Here is a 26,545-nt window from a genome sequence, read left to right as displayed (position 1 = left end):
AATATGGGCTCTACTAAGCTAATGTGAAGCAACTTCACAAATATATTCTTGACTACAACTATGTGGTTTTAATGTTTCTGCAGCGAAGAATCCAATCAGACTGTGTTCTAGCACGTCACGTCATGTACATGTGAGCATGCATGGGCTTAATGGCACACACACACGCGCATCCACGCACGCACACACACATCTATAAACCAAAGTTCTCCAGGTGTCCTGCCAGAAATAGAAGTGTATAAAATCCAGTGTTTAATGCCAATGAGCAGCTCTAACTGCAGTCTATTTCAAACTATAAGGTGATTTTGTGGCACCAGTGGATTTAATTGACAGTAATCAGACAGGAAACAGGCAGAAAGAGCAGGGAAAGGAAATCCATCAAAGATCTCTAGTTGGGAATTCAAACCTTGCTTTGCATCACTCCATACAAAGCAATACTCCCATGCTTTTTTGTTAAGGTGCACAAATCGTTGTCCAACCACCAAACCACTTTTCTGAATGATCTCACACACATCCTGTATTTACCTTCAACCAAGGTCGGAAAAATGGGGGCAATGAAAGGCAGATAGAAGAAACAAGAAGAGGTAAAAAGCTGCTTTTTGTGACAAACTTTCAATTTAATGTTCAATGTCCTTTAATTATGTTTTATGGGATAATTTAAGATGTTTATTTATTTATTTTTCTTTACAATTGATTTGCACTGATATCAGCAACACGATAAAGGAGAGAAGATTAGACCAACAACAATCTAGCTTCAACTCTGCATGTTTTCTTTCTCCATGTCCAGATCTGTTTCTACAGTCTGAGTTCACTGAATAATAAACACATGCAAGTGAAAATCAGGTTATTTAAGACCTGATTTTAAGCTGAACCCCTGAGGCCAAACATCGATCCAGAAGGGTACTGCTCATGTATGTTGCAGCATTATTTACCCAAGGAAAACCAGTTATTAAAATCAAAAGGTCTCTGACAAAGTTGTACAACTTCTTCTATTATGTTTCGGTGTAGTTACATGGGGATATTGCTATTTATTGTGTTGATTAAAGACAATAAAATCAAAACATGATCATTTTTGTTCAGTATTTTTTGATGATGTGTAAAAACAATTGTGAAAATGCCCCCAAGAGATGTAAAACCTGCACATTAATGAACTGTAGCATTTTAAAAATATCAGTCACCATTACTCAGTGTCTATGAAATCATTAAAATAGCTGGAGGATCAAGAGCGCCAGAGGCGTTTGCTTTCCTGAATCATCAGGAGAAAGATGGCTGTGTGTTGGCCAAGCTTAGAAATGTTAACCAGCCAATTACCTCAGGTCAAAACTCTGAGGAGTTGGGGTGAAAAAGAAAGCGGATGTTAGGAGAGAAGAGACAGAAATTGATTATAATGCCGATGCAACATAGTTTACGCTTCTTTATGCCTGGGTTTATGTGTATTTAGTCAACCTGACACGCAACCACTCTCCAGAGCTCTCACCATGTGTTTATCTGTGTTTTAGCAGCATTAGATATTGGAGGCATCAGCGCAGAAGGGAGGCAGAAACAAACAAACACACGTAAACCACCAGACAGGGGGGCTTCCGTTCTGCAGATCTTCAACGTAGCGTAACATAAAAGTGTTCCTGTATCCCAAATGGAAAAAAAAAAAAAAAAAAAAAAATATATATATATATATATATATATATATATATATATATATATATATATATATATATTTAGACAAGATGGCATTTCAAATACACCTACTTACTGACAACTAGAAAGAAAGATGATAAAAAAATTCACTTTCCAGCTGCATGGGCAGATGGGATTTAAAAAAGAACAATGCTGACACATGTTGGGAAGCGCATGCTTTGGTTTGAAGATGAAACAAAAGAAAGGAAATAAAAGAAGAGACAGGAGAACGGTGCCATCATGTTGAAGTTGCACAGCAAAAATAAATTTTTGCTCATATTTTTCAAATCAAAGATTATAGTACCCTCAATGCCGATTTAATTACTGGTAATCCCAGAAGTAATTTTGATGAAAATCCAACTAATTCTTCAATTTGTTTTTTACAGAAAATTTGAAAGATTTTGTTTAGTTGAGGCATTTACATGAAATCATTATTAACATGAAACAACTTCTACAAATTGTAAGTCCATGAACTGGATACAAAAGTTTAAACTTAATTATGGATTTTCTCTACAGAAGACATACATCTGGATAAAAGTTCATCTTGAGCGTGATGTCGTTGCAGCAATTGGCAGGCTTCTGGCATACTTCTGATTGGATGTGTTATATCACCACTACTTGGCAAAATTACCAGGCCACAACTTAATTGACTGGTTTACTGGCACAGGCCTGGTTTTCAAACACAGCCCTTCATTTTTCACGATACAATTTGGGACTTTTTAGAACCCTGATTTCAGTCTGCTTTTCCCATTCTAAAGCCAGATTTGATTGTTTTAGGTTCATTCCTATGCTGGCACACTAAACTCCTATGTTGTTGATAATCATATATCCGTTATCCCCCATCAGACTTGTGTAACGCCTCACCTACACTGTTAGAAAAACAGACCCAGGGCATGATGCCGTCACCTCCCAGACTGAACGCTGCTGCAGTTATTTTTGTAGAAATCAAAAGTTCATCTGGATTCCTCAAAATTGCTCATCAATGCTGTCTTTTATCACATCTAGTCATAAAATAAATACATAAATAAATAAATAAATCCATGTTCATGTGCTGAGCATGTGGACATACCACTGTAAAACCCACTTCTCTGAGGACAATGACACTGGTGTTCAACCAGTTTCCAGTTCATGGCAGGCTCCTGAATATTTTATTCAGTGTATTTTCATACAAGAATGGAAACAACTGGGAGCTGCAACCAGAAAGAAGAGTTCAAATGCACATCAAAATGAGTTTTGGATTTAATAAAGCAGGAAAGTATTAAGCTTTTGTAATTGTCTTTCTAAAGATATTAATCTTAGAAGCCATGGTTTTCCCAAACAACCAAATTACTGAATAAGACTGATCAAATACCCAGCCAGGATTACGCCGTAAGCTTGAAGGCATTTTTCCAAATCTCTTTGGTAGTCTGTGAAAATATTCAAGTCTGCATGTTAAATTTTGATTAAGTGCGAGTCAGAGAAAATCCACAATAATTTTTATCCTTCTATCCCTAACTCTCGTTATTAAATCCAGTTTAGTTGATTGTTGCTACAGTATCACCGAGTTAAAAAAGCGCAAAACAATAGAAAATTCATGCCCATGATGCACAGATTTACATACATACTGTACGTACATTACTGTAAGTACAGCTAATTTTTGAAATACACAAAGCATATCTAACTTGTTTATGGCTGATTTAAGGTCACAGGAACTTTGCACAGCAATAAATGACACTATCTCACAAAAATATTTCTTCTACCATCAATTCCACAACAAAATTTTAAATGGAGATCCTTTGCTCACCTGACTTTGCTATGTGTATGTCAAATTTAGAGTAAAAAGCCACAAAAGAAAATGCCTTGATTTAGTGTGGCAGCGGAGCCAGGAGAATCCAAGAGAAACGGCAGCTTATGAAGAGAAAAACAGAACCGAATTCACCAAGAGGCTGAAACTCTTTATGCTACCTGACTGGTGAACCTGAGGGAATGTCACTTTTTAACCACATCCATGACAAGAGGCCACTGTGGGATTTGTGCACATGCATGTTTCGACAGCTCAATCACAATACCATGTGACAGCAGTTTAGGCTTGAATATGAAATGTTTTACTAGCTGTTCCAGCTAGTAAGTGATTGTGTGTGCAGATGGATTGTGATGAATGTCCTTGTAAAGAAGTAGGTGCAACATAATGAGTGTTTGTGGGCACCATTTAAAAAAAAAATGAGTTCTAAAGATTTAGTCACTCGTTTGTTTTGATGTCTTGGATTATTATCAGTATTTACACCCCATGATAAACACAAGCAGCTGAACAACCTGTTTGCATGTGGCATTCCCTTCTATAATATTCAGTTTAAGAACTTTGTGATATGAATTAACCATAAATTATATAAAAAAGGGAAAAATAAGATGAAAGTGTTTAATCTATTATGACAATTATTCTGTTATTTCACCTGGGTCATTTGTTTAGCACAAGTATTTACTGTGATCTGTTGTTATACTTTGAGAGTGTGTGCAGTATTTCCGTGCGCATGGAAGAGGATGGAAATGCACCTGAAAGGGATAAGGGTAATGCTATTAAAGCCATTTTTTTAGAAACCAGCCTGTTTGGGTCTGAAGTGCAACTGCCTCTGGGTTCCCAGTGAGCCTGTTTGTGTGCTGGCGCTCCATTACAGTACACCTACACACACAGTGAGAGCAGTCACAGGATTATAAATGAAAGAGGGAGTGGTGGGAAGAAAACACTTCTTTGTAGTAACATCTTCTAATAGACATGTGGGTGAAGCAGTAGTAAAGAACCAGAAATCTTCTCTTTATCACTTTTTTCTTTGTTCTTTGATTTGATATCAGAAAATAGAATCAACGTTTAATCAGGACGAAGTCATCAGATACACTTCACTGCTTATGAGTTACGGACAGATTGACAGTTTACGCATAGAGTTTGCGTCACTTTGTGTTCAGATTTCCTCATTTTCCACCAGAGCAACACACACACACACACACACACATAATGTAATCCCTTTATTCTACCCTTCAATATCCTGTGATAAAACACCAGCTAACGCATCCCTGGCGGGCATCGATTCAGCAACGACTTGCCCTAATGTAAGTCAGCAGCACAGGGTGATGTGAAAAGATCAAAAGGTCTCCTGGGGCCTGGATGAAGTTCCTCTGAGCATTCTCTGTTTGTGTTGACCCTTTTACTCCCCATCAACAGAGTGCATCAAATATGAAGCAAACAGTTACATGTGTAGACAGAGGATACGCAAGTTAGGTTCATCTGAGTCTCATTTCTCTTCAGAATGGGAAAGCCATGCCAATAAGGTCAGTGAGATGTTTGTTGAGCTCAAGTTAGAGTATGCTAAAGACAAAAAAGCTAGTTGTCTGAAATATGGAGACAAAATATTTAACTGGAACTGAGACCAAATGAAGAGCCAAGTTTATCTAGTCACCGTGCAGAGAAAGGAGGACGGTGAGAAAGGTCAAAAAGGTCAAAACCAAACAGTGACAGAACTTGTTAAATCAATGAATTATAAAAGAATCCTGCTAGAATTAAAACACAAATCATTTCAAGAATCTTTTATGCATCTTTAAGAAATGTACGGCATATTCAGGTTTCCTGAGAAGTCTATACTTAGATGGGTACTCCAAAAAATGTACATGCTGCATTGCTTAATCCAATCTAGCAATGAAAAAGAAGAATGGGAATTACCCTAAGAAGATTTACAGGAAATTAAAAAACAAATAATTACTCATTGAAGTAAGAAAAACAGTTACATGTATATATACAATAATACATTTGCTGTGGTTTAAGATTTTGACAGTCTAAAGAGGGAGAGAAAATGTGAATTATGTATTTATAAAATATATGAAAAAAAAACAGACTTCAGAGTAAATATTGCAATGTTAAATCGATCTTTTTTACAGGAGGTGGCCTATCATAACCCTCCTTTGTTTCCATAATGCATATATAGTATATATAAATATGCAATAAGATGTCAAATACAAAATAAAAAATAAAAAATGAAAATAAAATTCAAGCAGTTTGTAAATTATATGCATCGATTCTGTCCTTTATAACTATATGACATTTGTTACACAACCCTGCGGGTTTCTTGGCACCACTGGTAAGATTAAGAAAAAGCAGAAAAATACAAAAATCTATCCTTCCAATGAAAGTCTCTGAGTATTTCTCCCCTATTTTTACCATGTATTTTTTATTACCCTCTATCTGCTCACTGTAGAGAATAAAGATAATGTTGGATTCTCATCCAGCCATATTTGACCGAGCTCTAGTTGTTTGAAATATTTCAATTATTGTTCTGTTGACATTAATGTCTTTAGCTCCAACTGGTTGGTTCTCTTGCCTTTCCCATTTTAAAGAATTGTAAGAGAAAACTGCTTATATCATGTTGCAGTTTTACTTTACAGGAGATTCCTTACCAATTTAAAGTTCATTAAAACTTTTAGCAATGTAAAACTAAAGTGCATATGGAAAAAAAAATACCTGAATTAATATTATTGTTAAAGTGTGTAACATTCCCCAAAACCATGTTTAGTTAGCTCCTTGCACTGCCTTGTTGCTGAAAAAATGCAATATAAATAACACTTCTTCTTGTTGTCTGCTAATAATAAAAAGCAAAAGCAAACATTATCCATAGAATAGGAAACCATATTTCTTTAAAATAGACTCTCTCCCCAAATATAAATTAATCACCCTCCCTCCCCCTCAACCACACACACACACACACACACAGCCCAAAGCAGATAAACGCAGATCTCTACTGTGTCCCTAAACGAATGCAATTTCACATTAACATAAATTAAAGGCACATAAACTTTCTTTAGAGGCTTCTTCTAACTAAATGTAATAAAGAACCTCTCCTCCTGGATTCATGTTTTATTCAACATTTGGATATGCTCAATTAGGAGCCCCTAATTAACATTAGCTGTCCTCCAACTATAGCTACTGAAGGAAGGAGCAAAGGAGAGGGAATTGGAGGAGGAGGAGGGTGGTTGTAAGGATTAGTGGTTGAATGAAAATTTTGGAAATCTGTTTTCATAATAACAAATTTACATCAACATCGAATGAATGAATTCATGTTCGTGGCTCATTCAGAACTTTATGAACAGTGAGCGCTGAACTTTTAATCTTAAAAAACATGACATTTTTGAACATAACTGGTTTACACAACTAAACAAGACATTGCTCTTTTGAAATATTAAGTTATCTGCATTAATTAGCATGCAAAAAATAAGATATGGATTCATTAAGTATTACCGCTTTTCTACCTGCTAAAACATTCAAATAGATAAATAGATAGTTACAGCTGGATTTTACTGTATTTGTAGCTCAGGTTAATAAATGTCTGTAAACTAATTATATTTTGTATTTTAGGCTGTCACAATTCCATCGTATGAGATAAGAACAAAACAGCTGCTACAATTTTATAGCTAATGGAGAACAATACCCTGCGTAACCTTGTTGTATAATCTGTAGAACAATAAGTGGATGCGCTGTTGTTCATGTAAAAATTGTTCGAAGTCACATGGTTTTGTTTTCAATATTTCAGTGTCTTTGATTTTTCTTTTCATTTTGAGAGAAAGAAAACTTGGGTGGTTTAAAATCCACAGATATCATTGGTAGATATGGAAGCCCATTTCTGCCACTCTGTTAAAAAAATAAAAAAAATAATTATCTCATAATAATGAGATACTATCTCGTAATAATGAGATACTATCTCATTATTACTATCTCATTATACTATCTCATTATAATGAGATAGTATCTCATTATTATGAGATAATTATTTTTTATTTTTTTTAACAGAGTGGCGGAAATGGGCTTCCACAGGGTAGAATATTCAACTTGAATTCTTAAAAAATATATATGTATGTATGCAACCCAGTGAAAACATGTTCTGATATGCATAATGTGTGCCTGAGTAAGTACATAAGAAAGTAACAGAAAAGATTGGAGGTTCAAAAGGTTTGACTTAACTTCTGATTCACAGAATGAGAGTACAACTGGTGTTTGAAACAGAATTATTAAGAAACTATTGTGACACTCCTTGTTGATAAAGCACATGATGGGATTCCTTTTGGTAGTCCGCCAGGTACTTAATCAACAGGAAGTGGCACAATACTTTTTGTAGCAACATGTGATGCTTTCCGAACATATGCTGGTGTTATTAGCTATGTAGTTATACTATACAACCAAATAAATATATGTTGCACAAATGCATCTGATTATAACTCACCAAGATCATGTAGGTGAATTATGAAATGTATATAAAATTATAACTATTTAAATCTAATCTCAAACGTTTGTGTACAAAATATTTTAGAGCACACTCTAAAATAATTACCACTTGTTTTTAAGAAAACAAGAGATAATGAAACTATGTTAGCTACAATAAAGAAAAGAACAAACAATGTTGTTCTTTTCTTTCTTTACATTTTGGTTCATACCAAACACAGAACCCAGATAAAGAGCAGTCTACCTATCTATTTAGGATTATTTATCTCAAGGTTTTTCGCAAGTTTCTTTTTGCCGTCATAAGAGTTATACATTTTTTATGATTTTGCCACCTTCCTACCTCTATGCCTCCTAAAATATTTTGATATTGCATTAACCATCAAATGTGAACAAATTTCAAGTTTCTGGAACAGAGAACCTTACGCTAAAATCTAACATTTGTTACTCTTTGCTTGGTGCATATCGATAACAATAAATCTGCCTAACCCTAGTCATATATTCCCAGAAGGATTAAAGAGGATTTACTTTCTATTTAACAAAACCAAATGCAAATCTGGATAATCCTATCCAGGGCATTGTCTGATTTAATATGTGGCCTCAGGACTTTAGTACAGGTAAGGATGGGGACTTAAACCCTGAACATTTCCGCTCAAGAACCACCACTTCACAGTCCAATTTAGCTCTGTGTGGCCTCTGCAGTCAACCTTCAGTTAAGCCTTCTACGCACATTAATATTAATATTAATACTCATTCCTACATCTCTAAATGATAGATCAAAAGATGATGTTGGCAGGTTATTATACCAGCACGAGTGCCATAACACTTCATATACAGTCAAACCACATGAAGCACAAAATCAATTATCATTGAGAATTCTATGAAATTTTCAACTGCTTTATTAACCAGCCTATAATGGACAGAAGCCAACATAGGTCAGAGATGAAAGGCATCAGAAAGAACATGAAGTCTATGTTTGATCTCCATATCAGATGGAACGGGAAAAACAAGTGGTAGTCCAAAGAAAGTAAAGAGATAAACTTTTTTAATAAATTGGAAAAGAGAGAAACAAAGATGACATGGGGAAAAGAGCAGGATAAGATTGAGTTACTTTCTTCTTTGCAGTTTTTACTTCTCTTATTTTCATCCTCTTTTTCTCACTTTTTTATCCTTCAAAAGCCTCGTATGGGCTGGAGTTGAAAATGAGCAAAGCTGCTTTAATACTAAGAAAAACAATTAATCTAATATTTTACTGCACTTGTAATTGTCCATAATTAAATCCATTAAAATGAATGAACGTCTATTACTGGCTAATGTGAGCAACGTTTGTAGCAACAATCTAGGACTCATACTAAGAATTTGAGAAGCAGAAACAAAGTGTTAAATTGGAATAAGTCAGAAGTTTGGGTCTAACTTCAGTCCAGCTAATAATGTTATCATATTTGAAAGCAGAAAGTTTGCAGGACTGGCAACCACTGCAAGTATCTAAATAAATAAACTGAATTAGAATGATGGAAAAAACTGTCAAATGTGAAATGATCATGAACAGACATGGATGGACTGGTGATATATCATGTACAAGGTTTGATGTATGCTAATGTCAGCTAGCATACATCAGCTAATGTCAACAAATTTAACAGATAAAGTAATCTAAACTGATTTTTCATTGCTTCACACATATAATCTCCTGCAAGTTGCAGTATGAACAGCTTTATATTCCTGGAAGCACATAAATTCAACAATCAAGTGCTTTGAGAGGCAGGAGATGAAAGAAACAGCACATTTAGCTGCTATGATACCTGCCAGGGGGGATCTAAATTATTTATAGCTGGAGAACGAGCCCAAAATCTTTGCGCTTCTTTTATTTTAAGAACACAAAATGGGATAAAAAGCAGATATAGCTGCAAATATTTAAAGAAAGGTTACATATTTTTCTTATCTGCTGGTTGTTATTATTAGATATATTTTAATACATTTTTTTAAAATAACTTTTTTGTTTTTTGCTATAATTACTAAAGCTGGTAGGTTTGCTCAAGCACTATTTTTTTTTACACTGATTAGTTATTAGCTCTTAAAATTCTATAAAATGTAAGTTTATTTTATTTTGTTGGATGAGTGTGTGTACACAATAGATATGTGTACAATAAAAAAATACTTGTTCTTTACAAATAGTATAACATTGAAAAAGGAATAAAAAAGCAATTCGCACCGATGTTAATATCCTTAAGGACACAAACATTTTCTACATATTGGATTATCTTGAATCCAACCTAATTTGTTGGGAAAAAATGCTATACTTGCATGTTTCTCTTTGTTTCAGGCTTGAAAATCAATAAAGCTCCATGTCAGATATTCACATAAACAGAAATCCATGTCTCATTTACATCTTTGATGTTTGCTGTAAGGATGGAAGCCTGGCCATGTGAAAAGACTAATGAAAATAAAACATGTTGCACTGTAACTTTCCTCACAGCTTACAAACACAGAACATTTGTGGTGAAACTTGTTTAGACCCAAGTACTGCTTTCTGCATGCTTACTAGTGCAACCAATATATCCTCTTTCACAAAACATAAACCCATAAGCACAATCCCCATCTGAGCTGCCTCTGGCCATTCATAAATCAATGTGCAGGTGGCGTCATCCTGCACAGCTGAGTTTTCAAAGTTCAGATGAGCAATGCAGAACGACAGGAGATGTCATGCAGTATTGAAGTCAGCACTGTTCATAAGCATCTCTGACAAAAGTTCCTCCTTATTTCAAAGTAATATGGGTGAATAAACTCAGTGTCGGGATCCTGTTCTTAAAAGATTAAAATATTTTTGATATTTTGGTGTTTTTAGAAATCTTATATGAGCCCATAATGGTCCTGCTTTATGACAGACAGCAGATTTAAATGTCCAAAGTGATTTAATAATGCAGGTTATGTCTGTCCTGTGGAACCATTGATCGTTAGCAATGTAATAAATGCAGCTACTTTCCCTAAATTCAAAATGTACATGAAGCAACTGAAGAGTGTAAAAGTGAAATTCACTTTGGAGCTACGAACACTTCAGGCCTTTTGTCGTGTTCGCTACATTCAAAATACTCATCACAGACTTACCTGCCGGACACTCCTCCTCATCTGCTCCGTTTTCACAGTCCCTCTCTCCGTCACATCGCCACGATAGCGAAACACATTTGCTGGCTACCCCTCCACAATCAAACTTCTCTGGAGGACAAGTCTGTCGGCCTGTTGTGAGAGAGGGGCGGGAAAGCAAAAGAATGAAGACAGAAGGAATGACAGAGAAGGGAAACATGGCAAAAAGGAGGGGAAAATGGGAATAGAGAAAAAAGACAGGGAAGGCAAAAATGGGACGAGAAATGGAGAGAAAAGGGACAGCCAGTCAATGAAACAGTTTGATAACTTGGTTATCTTGTTGCTCAAATCGATTTCTTCTCAAAGGCCTGCAATTTAACTAGACACACAGCGACAGTGGAACAAAGAAGAACACTGTCGGGGCAGGCACAAAGCTGTGAAATACACAAATACACAAAGATAAAAAAGAAATGCTGAAGAAAAACAAGCACTACTGTGTGTAAATGTAGCTGGGAATAAAATGGTAAAGATTTCTTCACCATCAACAACCTAATAAATTCCTTGTATACACACAGCTGAAATCCAAGCAAAAAATAGTTAAAAATAAAAATGGTGACTAAAAGAATAACAAAATGCAGTTGTGGCATAAACTACTGTATTGTCTGCATTTATTTTTTCTGTTTTTCTAATGAAAATGTGTAAAATTAAATTAAAGTATCTCACAGCTTGTCAACAAGTCTCTCGAAAAACTCTGTGCATGTGAGTAAGAACAAAGGCCCAACGGTAAAAGCCCATTACTGTACAAGCCATTGTTCCTCCATGGGGGCTGGTAAAAATGAAAAATACAGTATTTTTACACATCAAATTTTCAACGAGTCCCCACAACAAATCCCTGTCCTTTCTCCTTTCAAACAGGCACACACACACACACACACACACACACAATCGTGCACACACACACACACTTTGTATAACACCAAAGAGACTCCAGCCCCAGATCACATTACACGGCTGTGTCAAACCCAACTCCATCAATTATACATATTTGACCACCGGCGTGCTTCCTGGCAGCACGGTTGTGTTTGTGTGTGTTGCAGCCACAGATCAATAGCACCTCTGGGATTTGCCCATTCCAGACTCATTCCTTTTTTATTCATCTCATATTTCTTCTTTCTCATTTTGATTTTCACCAGCGTTTTTTCATCTCATACCGTTCAAATGTTGTTTGTCGTAAAAGAAGGTTTGAGCATTGCTGCGTTTTCTGCAGCACTGGCTGACAGGTTCTACCTCTACAACTGAATGCAATTTAGTTTTCAGCTTTTCTGGTTTTGGGGTCCAGAAATTAGACTAATCTTCAGTAAATAGAGTACGCATCCTGATGGGGCTCAATTGTGCCTTTTGAAAATTGACAACCTTTAAGCATGTATTCAACATACTTTTCAACAAGTCAACATATCTGTGTTAAAAATGTGTTATTGGTCTAATGTAATATTTAAATAATAATAATAAAAAAAAACATTTCCATTATCTGCAAGTGTAAAATTATCATAATTTGCAGAAAAGGCTTTCAGACATCCATCTCTGTGTAATTAGGCTACATAATGTGTTTCATTTGTGATAAAATTCCTGAAATAAGTGGATTTTTCAATAATCTTCTAATTTATTGAATGAGTCTGAAGACCCTATTCATCTACTTTTCCTACTTAGTCTATATTAGTTTTGGGTTCCACCTTCCCTCTTTCTTTCTTACTTATAATGAATAAGAAACTCCTCTATGCATTTTTCCCTTAAAATAAATTTGATTTGGCCATTAAAATGTAAAATCATTCTGAAAACCATTGCCTAAAATATATAAGCATAAGTGCCAGATCATGTCTGGTAATTCCTGCAGTGACGATGAGAATTTGAATGTGCATTTATATACTTACCAGCTCAAATCAGCTCCACTACCTAATGTGAAGGTACTTGTATAAAAATAATGATGTACATGAAAGCCAGAAACTGTATAAAAGAAGTGCTTTGAGCCATAAAAACATTACTAATTGGTTACTGCTGTTTTGAATCCACTCTGGCATTTAGCCACTATTGTTTTGGCAAGGTGATCGCGATGGAGATACTTTAAATTCAGAAAAAATATCCGTCTTCAGGCCATCCACTTAAAAATAATACCACATTTATATAACTCAAGAAACAACTGCACAATTTTAAGGGAAATTGTAAATATGCTAAATAATTGTGTCTCAGTGGGATGGATGTTGGTAACTGTTGCCTTGTAGCAAGAAGGTCTTGGGTTAGAATCCCAGTGAGGGGTCTTTCTTCATGGAGTTTCTCTAAATTGCCCTCAAGTGTGAGTGTGTGATTAATTGTCTTGGTACGTCTCGTCTGTCACCCACTGGCCGCTGGAGATAGGTCTGTTCTCGTTCCCTGCTGTTTTCAATCACCTGATCTGCCTCACCTGCAGTTCAAGTGTCATACTGCCATGTTGCTATCTGCTTCTTTGCTCAAAGTCTGTAACTTTTCAGTAATTGTTTATTAAGAAAAACACACTCTGACCTTCCCAAACCTACAAACCATGGCAGATTGCAAGGTCTACATTCAAAACATCAAAAATATTTTTGGTGAGGAAGCCCGGTACAATTTGATATTACATTTATCCAAAGGCATTCCAAACATCTGGTAATCTCCAATAAAGAATACTTCACCAGTGTCACTATGCTAGACCTAAGCAACAACATAGTTCATTAAATTTTGCCCCATCCAGGGCAAAAGCCATGACTGAAACTGAAGAACACCATGAACAGAGGGGTGGTTATGTTCTTATTAGAGCGTTTCCATGAAGAGTATTTTACTCTAAAGGAGAGTCAAGAAAGAATATACGTTCTCAACTAGGCTATGACCAACCAAGAGCTTGCAGACATATTTAATGCTAGGTAAGTTTTAGAAGTAGCACAATGATACTCTACCTAGGAAGAAAAATAAGGAAGACTCGAGATACTAGCTTCTGCTGTATTGCCAAGATGGTTTTCACTGTGGAACTGCATATTAAAGTATATTTGGTGCTTGAACTAATAAAGTAAGCCAAAATAGGATAAGACCTTGCTTTCAATGACAAACACCACAGTTACTTTGCAACTTTGAAAGGGAATTTTATCCAAATAATTCTGGTTGTATGTATACATTTGCATTTGTATGTAAAATCCTGACCATGTCTGGACTGGAGGAAATCCACAATAGGTTAAAACCTGTACATTCAGTTCTTGTTTAAAAAAGTTGCATAATAATAATAATAATAATAATAATAATAATAATAATAATAAAACATACAGATTACTTTTTAATGTTAAGTGATTGACCTTGTGCCATCAATCATTGTCTTCAGGAAGTGCAAAGCAGAACTGGAATCAGGTGTCCTGTTTGTGCGCACAAACTTGACAAAGCTGATTATGAAACAAGGAGAACTAAATATGGAAGATGAATCACACAAGAGCATTCAAAACATACGTTGTAGCAAAATATAATGCAATTTCTTTATTTCTTAAATGGTGCAATTTACACTTGACTCGAAGCGCTGCTCACCATTCAGATGAGAGGAAACTTTGATGGGATATAATTTCCTAATATACCAAAAGATTAATTTCACCAAATAAAATAATACAAATTATTCATAGAAAGCTAATCTCTATTAGTAGTAATGGTATTCTTTCGGCTGACTGACCCTCTTATCACCGTATTCTGAATCTGTTCACAAGTATTACATGGAAGTGCAGCCTAACGCCTTCTGTGCAATAATGCATTAGTCTTTTACAAGTCCTCACAAAGAAGAAACATCCTTTGGGGGGGATCCACTAAATATCTGACTGACAGCTGAGTTAAAAGGAAGTAATTTGTCTGACTGGCCCTGGGCCCTGGGTGTCTGGAAGGGACAGTCATAGAAGAGCTGCCTGTCAAACAGTGGAATACAGATGAGTGAGAACAACAGAGAGTTCTGCTGACATTGATTATGACTAAATAAATTAAACGATTTTCATCCCAAGGACAATAATACTCAGGAAAAAAAAGGAGAATTCAAGTTCCCTACTATTGAACATTTAGGCTCTTATCTATAGCTACTTGAAAGACTGTTCAGGTGTTTGCTGTTAAATCAGAGAATATGGACTAACCAATACTATCTGAGGACAGTAATACAAATTACATTTTCTAAAAAATGTGCAAAGTTTTAACAGAAAGGTGGTTTATTATTTAGCCTCTAGCACCTTAAATTAAAACAAAGTTTACACCCACAACATAAAGTATGGCGGTAGAGAGCAAACATACAAAAATTAACCAATCAGAGGCATTAAGTTAGAGACTGAGAGTTGAGAGAAAAAGAGAGACAAATGCTGATGTCTAAAAGGCCACTCAGTTTGGTCACTGCCAATGACAGTAGAACTGATATTATCCACGAATCAGTGAAGCAGCTTGGTGGTGAGATGTAAGATGTGTTTGTTTAACACAGCAGCTCCCATGTGGATGTATCCGTTATCAAATGAGTGTAAAACAGGGTCAGAACAGCGAGCAGACAGTGAATATGTACAGGATATATCGGGGCAAACGAAGCAAGCAAATCCATTTAGGTGATTCCAACCTTTTTTGCACTTCCATTTCTGTGGCATACAGTATATATATATATATATATATATATATATATATATATATATATATACGAATGTGGCTATTAGAAATACCCAGCATTTTTGAACAGTTGCTATGAATTTCCATAACAAAAATCAGAGAAAATACCAGCACCATTTTTTAAGTGTGAGGTTGAAGACCATGTACTTTTTCTTTTTTACAGTATTTTCCACAAATATCATAACCCCCTATAAAAGGAACGGTAATGTTGCAAATGTTTTGTGATTTTCTCCATTTTAGAAATGCAGTTTTGGTTATTTAAAAATGGCACCAATTTTCTACAGTAAATATTTATAAAAAATATAAGCTGTCATATTTCAAAAAGACTTTTGTGGGTCTAAATGAGTTTAATGTAGTTGTTTCTGGAGCAAAATTGGCTCTTTGAATTGTAAAGATAGACCACTGCAATAATGTGCAGGAAAGGATAAAATTCTTTATGAAATACTGAAAATACCACAAATAAATATTAATCCTTCCCATTTCCAATACCCCTAAGCCACATTCTTGTTTTTTGGTCATTTCTAAATGGTAAATTGCAATCTAAGCTGATGTTCGTCTTGGGGTCAAAAGAAAAACAAAATCTCATTAGACAGATGGTGTATGATGCAGGTTTTTAATTCAGTTGAACAAACACAAGTGGAAATCAGAGCACACTTATTATTCACCTCACACAGACTGCCTAAGTGTCTATTATAGCAGGGTATAGGGGTGGACTGAGCAAGGCGCTCTATGCTAATGAACTTTTGATTAACTACTTTCTTAAATTTCCCTCAAAAGGAGGGAGGGATCGAAGCATTGTTGCACACAACTGCTTTCTCTATCAAAGTGCTTGGTTACCATCTAGCTATCCTCCCATGTGATTGATTAGGAGGGTTCAAAGCATTGGATGCTACTGCTAAGATAATTTATTAATTATGAGGTATGTTTACGAGACTAAGTCAGCTTTAAGTCCCCATTTTGTCACAAGGAAACATGTCAAAACCAACACACACAATGGAGGGTGATAGTATAACATGATGAATATGGACTGCAGACAGTGTCGACTAGATTGGCAATGAGGATTAGAGTTTTATGATTTCAATGTGGAGAACTCTTTGTACTTCTACGTTTAAAGATACAATAAATTTCCAACTGCAATGCTTGCAGCACTACACTGATTGATGAGGTTTCTCGCTTTAATGTCTTTTTATGCAAAATACCTACGCTCTTTCTCACTGTGTCGGTGGAGCATTAAGAATTCCCAAATACTCTACAATGTTGTGAATATCAATTGGCCCTGAAAACAGTTTAAAGGAGAAAGTGAGTCACATGGGACACACCCACAGTTTCTTTGGTATGAAAAGGTACAGAGCATCATTTTTATTATGCTACGTGTTAAAAAAAAACAAACATTTTTCTACAAAAGACATTTGGGAATATCTAAATAAAAATATATTAACTCAAGAAAAGGCCTGTTATAACCATTTATTCCAGAATTTTTCAAATGAGAGTAAATGCCCTTATCGCTTGCACAAGTTTGACAGATCATCAATTAAATCTGACTTACAGGGGATTCATAAGAGCTGATCGTGTGTGAAATAGGATAATTAAGCTGAATTTTCAGTTGAGAGGTGGCTCTATAAATTGGTAAGTGGCTGCTTGAGAACAATAAGCTTTTATTGTTGTGCAGTAAAAACAGGGCAGAGGCTTTGTTTGACTACGAGGAGCTATGTACTTGCCATTCATATTGGTTCAGTCTGGTCTAAGGAAGGCTGATATAAAATGTTATTCCAATCAGATTTATGCAACATTAGTAAAATTAACATGACACAGTCTCACAGCTTAATATTAGTTGTCAGTTACCAATGTCAATATGGAGAAGGATCTAATGTAAAGTGTTATTCACCTGCCATTTTCAGTTTGGATGGAACTCAGAATTATGATTCTATGATGATTTTGTTACATATGGATCTGTGTCTACTACAACTAGAACTACACACATTTTGGGATTAATTTCATATATATTTAAAAATGTTACTTTAAGGCCAAGTTGACCATATGAATGTCCCAAAGTACACAGTTTCCCAATTTCAAATAGTAGGAAGGATTACTCTATAATTCATAATTTAAAAAACAAACATTTATGCTTTCTGCCGAGTAACACACAGGCTGATGAGTCTATTCATTACATGGCAGATATTTTTGTTCAATATACTGGAATCACAAAATAAATATTTTTTTTCTGAAAGTTTTTAAAACCAATAACCTATGTTGAACCTGCTGCAAAGTATTAGTGCATAGTCTCATCCCTGTTATCTGCACACTGTTGCATTCAATCAAACTCCATCATTTTGTAACATATACTGTTGAATCGAAACACTGAGTGATAGTGAATTATAAATCGGAGATAAAGTAATGTGAAGTCAGTGTGCATCTTTCTTGTGTTGCATTAATCGTAGCATATTGAGGTACATACTCTACTGGTGACAGAGTAGGACTAGTATCTGCAGCAGTAACGATGAAACAAGGCCATTGAAAGTAACTTAGGAATTAAAAATGAGATCAGGTGGTCACACAGTGGTGAATATCTATAACAGGGGAAACGAGGACAAGATGAATATACTCCAGACTGTGGAGATGTTGGGTTGTAATCTGATCAAACAAGACCTTTTTATATCCACAGGGTCAAATGCATGAAAATAGATTGGGAACTTTCAGATAAATATCCTTTATATTAAATAAATAATAGATAATAAAAATATATATCCCAACCCAATCATAAAAGTGCAAGATGCACAATAATCTGGTTAGAAAAGATTAGTCAGTTATAGTTTCATTTACCAAATATCTGGATTATGCTTTTTTCAGATTTGAAGTTTCAGTCGATAACAGGTAGGTATTGTGGGTGAACAGTTCAAATGTTTTAGAAATAACACTATGCAGAGTAAATTATGTACATTTCTGATACTTTCCATTGAATAAATAAACATAACTATAGGTGCATCACGTCATTGATAGTAATGTAATCTAATTTTAAGTGCAATATCTTTTTTTATTTCTTACCTGAACTTAGCAATTTCCTCTCATATATTGTGTTCAATATATGAGTGACCATCAGAAATGTGCATCATAGTGTTAAGACAGAGGTCAATAAATAACTTGTCTCTTTGTTATTCCTGTTGACCTACAGGACTTGAAGTTTCAGTCGATACTTCGGTGAAGTCAGTCGAAATCTAAAAATATAAAATCACTTTCACATTTGTTTTATTTGTGTAGCTGCAGCTGTGTAAAAAGGAAAGTGTAAAATAATGCCTTCATTTGCAAACCTTATGGAGAAGTGTGGTTTTTGATGTATAAATATTTTTAATATTTTATCTATTCATATATAAAGTTGTATAAGCCTATAAGGATGAGCACTTCTTATGTATGTTAGTGAAGTGAGTATTTTATTTTAAGTTATTTTTGAGCTTTGTATAACAGCAAATTTCTGTGATGCTCTCTTGCTAATGCAACCAACAAATTTCCATTCTATGTAAATTGTATTGATTAGCATATAGGATTACAAAAGCTTCTAAATTCTATAAGGATGTGCTATTTATGAAATGGAAATATATGCACTTTAGATGTTTAAACTAAATTATTAATCAATAATAAAGTATCGTATCCTAAATGTTAAGTAAAGGTATCTTATAACTGGTTAGTCAAAAATTGTGTTGGCAAAATTATATTCAAAAGTTACAAAAACTTTGGCGTAAAGCCTGTTTTTTCCACATACATTCCTGTAATGTCTTATTTTGTCACAAGGCTCCTTGAAACAAATAAAACAGGTTCATCTATCCGAATGGCATCTTATTGTAGGTTCACCATCAGTTCACTGTGTTAGAACAGGCTAAAAAGTACAAAGCATGCTCTACCAAGCACACTTCATTGACATGATTTCTTCACTTGAGTAAATTGGTGACAGAATAGCTGTGAGCACGTGTGGATTTGCACATCCAGTTGCTTAATTAGTGCATGCATGAGCTGAAATGTGTTCAAAGAACTGTAAGTGTTACAATGGTTACATGCAATTTTATATGCATGAGAAGGTGTGCTTGGGTAGCTGTAAAAAAAAAAAATAAATAAAAAATTGGCACGTTTATGTTCAAACACATTAGTTCACAGATCCCAATAGTGTACACCAACTGGAGCATAAGATTTAATTGAAACAGAAGTTAGTTGTAGGAAGTAGTCTGGCTTTTTAAACTGAAGTTTGGTTTAGCTTGTTAGCATATTGAAAATAAATGAAATTGACATCATATTTGACACAAAATCTGGCACACTCAGTCTTTGTTCGAAATCAACCACATCACCACCCCACTGTGATGTCCTTCAAATATCAAACCACAACTTAAACGAAGGTTAACCTTGATTATTGGCTTTGATTAGAATTCTGATCTCCAATTATTGGAGCCCTGTGGCAGCAGACGCAAAGTGTGTTAAAGACAGAGAGATCAAAGTCAAGTTAAAGTGGACAGGAAAATGGTGAAGGGAAGGAAGAGGAGAGCTTGGAAATAAGAAGCACAATGTTAAAGGAATGGAACAAAAATAGTGATCGTAGAAAGTTGTTTCAACAGAAATACTAAGAGCAAATCTATGACGACAAAAGAGTCAAAAGTCCAAAGTCAAGTTTTGAAAAGCAGCTATGGGATATACAACCAGCAGAGCATGGTAACAATTTCTTTCAAGAGGTTACTTTCTGAGTGTTCTGTGTGGAGGCATGAAGCAATGTGGCAGCATGACATGCATGCTTTGTGTACGAGAACAGAAAAGAAGTAGGCACCAAAAATATCAAGCTCTACAAGGAAAAAAAAACTTCTTCCGATTCTGCTTCCCAAAAATCTCTACGACACAATTTCTACACGACATTCACATGTCTCTGAATAAACAGACTGACAGAATAAAACTGCTTCTGGATCTAAAGATTTGGCAAGATCATCCTCTTTCAGTAGATGTGGCTGAAATAGGATGCTGTTGTCTCCCTCAGTCTCTTCTCACCATTCCCCTCTGCCCCCCCAATCTAAATTATGTGCAGAAAGAATAAGCTTGGGACCATTAGCAATGTCTAGACTTTGTGTCTGACAGTGCCACTGGGGAAGAAATACAGTGCGACACCAGTGCTCCCATAGGAAATTACACGTTTTATCCCCAATATAACTGTAAATGGGTAGTAGGAAACAAATTGGCCGACAAATATACTTGGAATAAAATGGAAACTGATGGGATTGTTGGAGGGGGAAAAAAAGCAGGGAAAAAATGAATCAGGTTTCTGTTTTGGAACACAGACAGTTGGGTTTGAACTTTAAGCTTAAAGAACTTAAAAAAGTTAATGCAAAAAGATAAAAAAAAAAAATGATTCTTCTCTAAAGTTTCTAGTTTACCAATAACAATTCCAATATGTGAAGAATTAAGTTTATAAAAATACACAAACATTTTTCCATTCTCATCTTACTCCGATACAAAACCAGACCTAAATGTTCCTGTTTTAGGTCAATCGGGCTTAGTACAATTATTCTTGCTTTGCTAAATGCCAGACTAAAAAGATTTAAGAATCTTTCTCCAGATTCAGAAATCTACATGATTTGGTAGAATTTTCCTTTTAAACCATACAACTTCAGTCAAATGTGTTTTGTATCCCTTGAAAAACTTCTCACAATAGTTGGCTAGAATCTGGGCACCGCTGCTGAGTCAGGTTTAAATGCCATCTTGCTTGCAAACAATTTCTTATTTTAGCCCCTCCCACAAAATACTGATGGAACTAATGAAAAAAGTGTATAAGAAAAACTAGAATGATTTATTAAACATTTGTAACTTTCATGGGAGCTTGTAAATTTTACATCCATTTCTAAAATGAGTTTATTTGTATTTATTAGTGTCTTTTGATGCCAAGGTCATCGACTTTCTTCCGGGATGAAAGTGCAAGTAAGACATATACAGGTAGGGAGAACAAGAGACAGGTCGCCTGGGAAATTATGCCCGGGCCTGAGGCCGCCTCAAGCATGAAATTGAAGCCGTCCGACAATGCAACTCAGTGAAACCTTTCCGCTCGTATTCTAGAATAATTAACGAGCACAACCTCCTGCCACCCTGCTGCATTAGGCTGACCTGCCTGTAGTCTCAGAACGGCCGGGCAAATCCACAGCCACTTCTCCACTCTGGAGCAGGTGGAACCGATGTAGAGGAGAGGAAGTGGGAGGGAAGCAAGTTCAAGTCTCAACACCGGACAACTGACTTTGCAGTAGTAACAGACTGAACCCTTGGACAAAAAGGAACTGCTGACCACCAGGAGACATGAAAATAATTTCTCTATATTCCTCTGACTCATAATTCTTTTCACAACATGAGTCACACATTTGTGTTACATTACATGGAAATGTATTCAGTACACAAATGGCGAGAAGTGGTGAACAGGTGGACATCGTAATTCGTTAATAAGTGGTATGAGTTATGGTTTTATCAAATTGCATAAAACTCAGTACACAAAATGTATAGTAACTGTTAATGAATTACTTGTCATATCTTTTTACTAAGCTTAGTTTGAGTTCATTTTAAATTATATCAAAATTAACTTTCATTGCACAAACAAATCTAAAGATAACACTTTAGCAACATTTCATAAATGGCCCATCTGTTAGAAAGTAAAGGAGCCTTACAAAAACTCTTCTACAAATTGTGTTTGTAGCCCACCAAGACGAAAGTGGAAAGAAATTGATATGAGCATCTATGCAGGAGAACTGATGCAGATAGATTTGATCATACACTTGCTTTAATAACTTCCTTAAAGAGATTACAAAAGTTCTGTCACTACAAATAATTAAAATTCACGTAAGGGTGTAAAACATGCAAGCTGGTTAAAATGTTCTTGCACAATGCTCACAGCACAGCTGAGTGGTCAGATCAACATGAAGGTACGGATGTGTTTGAGATGGGCTACAATTTCTGCAGACGCCTGAGAAAATAGGAGTGCCAACCAGCATTAAATGCTCTATTAGAACGTGCACAAAAACTACATCTTTCATACATAATTGTAACGATTATGTACACAATGAGACTGCTTGTTGTTCAGAAGGCTGGGGGCTGCAGACATACATTTTGCAGTAATCTTACCATCATGCCTTAAACTACACAACTGGAGAAATAAAGAAATAGCTCTATTCCAGCTTTACATTAAAACTACATCTCACAGCAATTGCTATGATGCAAAACACAATTACCATGTTCAACAGTCAGCATCCAATCATTGGTATCTGCTGTACAACACCAGCAACATTCTGCAGTTATAACTGAGTAAGTGTTCAGGGGTCCCTCCTCCCTGCATGCACATTTGAACTCCAGAGGACAGGGTTCTAATAATCTTTGTTTCAAAGTTCCACACTTTTCTAAAAAAAAACATTTCTTTCCCCTTTTTTAAAAAACATTCTGAACATTGAGTAACAACTCTTTTCACAGCTTGTTGGCATCTACACTATCCTAGATTTAGTGTCCGAGGTGATCCAACTCTTGGACTTGTCAAATAATGACTGAAGTATCAGAGCAGTTTTGTGAATTTTCATACCTTCATCCCATTTGTTAAACAAACATCAGCTTTAGTGCTTAACTTTGACATTTTAAGAAAGCATCTTTAAAAGAGATCCAGGTAAATTTGGATGTGAAATTGTCTGTAATTGTCAGGTTAAAAAAAAAGAGGTAAGCAAGTTTTCTTTATTCCGTTTTTTTTATTTTTTATATCAGACATGGGAATAAAAAAATCCCACACGTTCTAAGACAGCAACGAAACCTTGAGAGGAATTCAAGCTGCAAACATTCTTTAAAATCAATCTGCTTCTGCTGTCCAAGTCTACACAATTTTTTCTTTAATCTTTTCCCCAGCAAAGCTATGATTACCATATGGAAAATAACTTGATGAAGGTAGTGGAAATGAGTGGATATGAGCTCTATAAATCATGACTACCACAAGTGGGTGAGAAGTCTTGCTGTGATGAGAGGCACCACTTTGACAGTTTGTTTCTCTAGATGAATGGCTTTCATCAGCTGGATTGGAAAGAAATAAACCCTGAGGTATTGAGTAAAGTAGACCAAAAAATAAGAGATGATCAATATGTGCAAAACATATCAGGACACATTAAGATGTAAATTGTATTCAAACTATTTAATAACAAGTCTGAGTGTACAAATAAAACATTTCCATTGCAAATGAGCTAACTTTAAGGCCTTGCAACAGAGTCAAGTTTGAAGCATATCAAAGAACCAAATGTTTTAAAATCCCCCGTTTTCTCAATTAAAACACAGCTGCTTTGATATCGTAATGGCAGAGCCGAAGGGAATGCGTACACTGTTGTTCTCTCGGTTTTATCTGATGACGCTTCTCAACCGTGAACAATGACTTGAGATTACTTGACTTCAATACTCATCAAAATTCTCATTTGTGCTAGTATACTTTCCTCCCATTCTCTTTCATAATGGGTTTAGAGACTTTTCAAGACAGCCTTTATCAGCATGCCTCCAAGTGTGAGATGCTTGAGTAGACCTGGAATAGATTAGTCACCGAGATGATACAAGGCTTTTATGTCATGAATATAAAATATCCTCCACATCTCATAAAAGTTTAGGCATTCTGTGATGGGGGTTTTGTATCACATTCTTAAGTTTCCGAGCATCCAGAAAGGCAGAATAAAACGAGTGTACTTATATCTTTGTCCAATACACGGTAGACTAAAAGTGACAAGTGTCTATTGTTCCTAAGCTTTCATGGTTAAACATCAAATAAGAGGAATAAAATCAATCAATAAATGAAGCATGACACTTTTTTTTTCCAAACAGAAAAAAATGTAAGTTAAAATAATATATGAATGATTACATGTAATCTAGATGTAAACTAGAGAACATGAACTGTTTCCTGACAGCTTCTGTTGTAAGAAAACAGATATAGAACACTTTTGATATATATTTCTAAATTGATATCTGACCTCCAAATGACCATTCTGCATGTTAAGACAAAAATAATTAGCTTGTTTTTCTAAACCTATGTCAGTATTTTGATATCTAACCACGTCAATTCAAGCCTGAGCTTTAAGTGACTTTAAGTGACTTTAAGTGACTTTAAGTGTAGTTTCTCACTACATTTAACTGAATGTAGTGAGAAAGTTTCAGTGGCATGATGGACGCTGCACTTGAAATAACGTTTTGATGGCGACAATACTCTCGAGTAAAACATAGACTAATTATATGGAAAAAAATGAGACTTCCATGAACACTGCATGACTAAATACTATAAAGTTTTCTGGTAACAGACTATGCTGTGAGAAATGTGCTGGTGATTGGTAAACAGACACAATGTTTGGCTCTGAAATACAGATGCCCCATAATGTTTCTAATCTATTTTTGAGAATTGATGCTAACAACTGCAATAACTAATAAGCCACAAAGTCATACGATCATGCATGAACCACTGCTCGGCTTTATTGAGCGTTATTTCCAGAACCCCCTTCAGGCCCAGGTTTTTTCAATGTGTAATTACAGAGAACGACACAGCAACCTGTGGGTTTGTGTGTAGGTGTGTGTGCGTCTGCACATGTGAGTTTCAGAGCCATCATTGGAGGTCCATAGTTAATCAGCAGTCGAGCAAAAGTCTCAGGGATCAGTCCATCGATTCTCTCCCGGGGCAATCAATTCCATCAAGGCATTACTTAAACTGAACTTAGATCAGAAAGTGGATGACAAGCAGCAGGCAAAATGACAGAAACAAGATTGCTACGCACAGATGTTGGCTGGCAGAAGGATATTTAAAGGTCTTAAACAACACAAAGAAAGTGCTGAGAAGCAAAAACTAAAAAATGTACAGAAACAACCAATGCAGATGCTTCTGGAAGGAACAGCAGGTACAGTTTATCCCTTTACCTCATCATATCAAGATGTTAAAACTAAAGGGCATTTTGCGCCATTTCTGAATTCTGTCCACATTGTATAGCTTTACACCATCACCAACTCCATCACACTTCTTTTTGATTGTTGTGTTTCCATGGCATTGAAGCATAACAAAGGCAATGAAAAAAAATAATGTAATTTGTTCATCATTTAAGTCCGTTTGCCAACAATATCTGTCAAAAGAGTCTCTACCGTGAGCGTTGTAACTTAAAGATGCAATATTGCACATATATTCTACTGCTGCAGAATTCATGCAAGTGTTAACTGTTTGTTGCAGCAACAGCCTGATTAATGGTGCCTAATGTCATCCTTACACCTGGACCCAGGTCTTAAGGTTCAGTGTCCTGCAACTTTTAGATCCATCTGAGTCGCCTGAGTCTAATGATTCATTATATCCTTTTTTTTTGTAGTGTTTGTAAAAGTATGATTTTATTGTAATGTTTGTGGTGTGGAACCCAGGAAGAATAGTCTCTACTATGACAGAGACTAATGGCAATCTTTAAATAACCAAATGAGGCCAAATAATGAGGAAAGTGCACAGATGTGAACAAATACAAAGTTTCAATTCCTGTTGTTGTAACATTGTTTTATTTTTACCTCATAATGCATGTAGAATACCATGATAGACCTGTGGTGATCGATGCGTCTGGAAAGAGTTCGAGAAGCTCTCCGTGTCTGACCTTGATTAGATATAATGAGACTAAACCACTAGTACTGATCTGATGAAATGGGTTGGATTTTAACCTTGCGATGAATACTGAATACAAGTATTGAGTTCAGTTTTACCCACATACTTATGCCAGTGCGCACACTCTAAGCTTTTAGAAAAGGCATGTGCTCGTATGCAAACCCACACACGTTCTTGGCCTCTGCCAATCAGATTTATCATTGGGGATCTTCAAAGCCCCCTTTGATCACCTCTTTGAGATCCATATTGATGAAAAAGTGCCA

The 26,545-nt window shown here is 35.6% G+C and overlaps 1 protein-coding gene across 1 annotated transcript in view; it reads right to left on the bottom strand.

The window, feature by feature from the left end:
• Nucleotides 1–26,545, bottom strand: part of LOC106956844 (low-density lipoprotein receptor-related protein 8-like) — a 151,647-nt gene that overhangs the window by 30,215 nt on the left and 94,887 nt on the right. Inside the window, exon 4 of the mRNA XM_015047912.1 lies at nt 11,006–11,134. Coding sequence (XP_014903398.1) covers nt 11,006–11,134 — 129 coding nt within the window. The remainder of the gene's footprint in view (nt 1–11,005; nt 11,135–26,545) is intronic.

The sequence above is a fragment of the Poecilia latipinna genome, unplaced genomic scaffold (assembly GCF_001443285.1).
Source record: "Poecilia latipinna isolate Pla-1442-1.1 unplaced genomic scaffold, P_latipinna-1.0 Scaffold848, whole genome shotgun sequence".
NCBI classification, from domain to species: Eukaryota; Metazoa; Chordata; class Actinopteri; order Cyprinodontiformes; family Poeciliidae; genus Poecilia; species Poecilia latipinna.
This window is presented reverse-complemented; position numbering and strand designations above follow the sequence as displayed.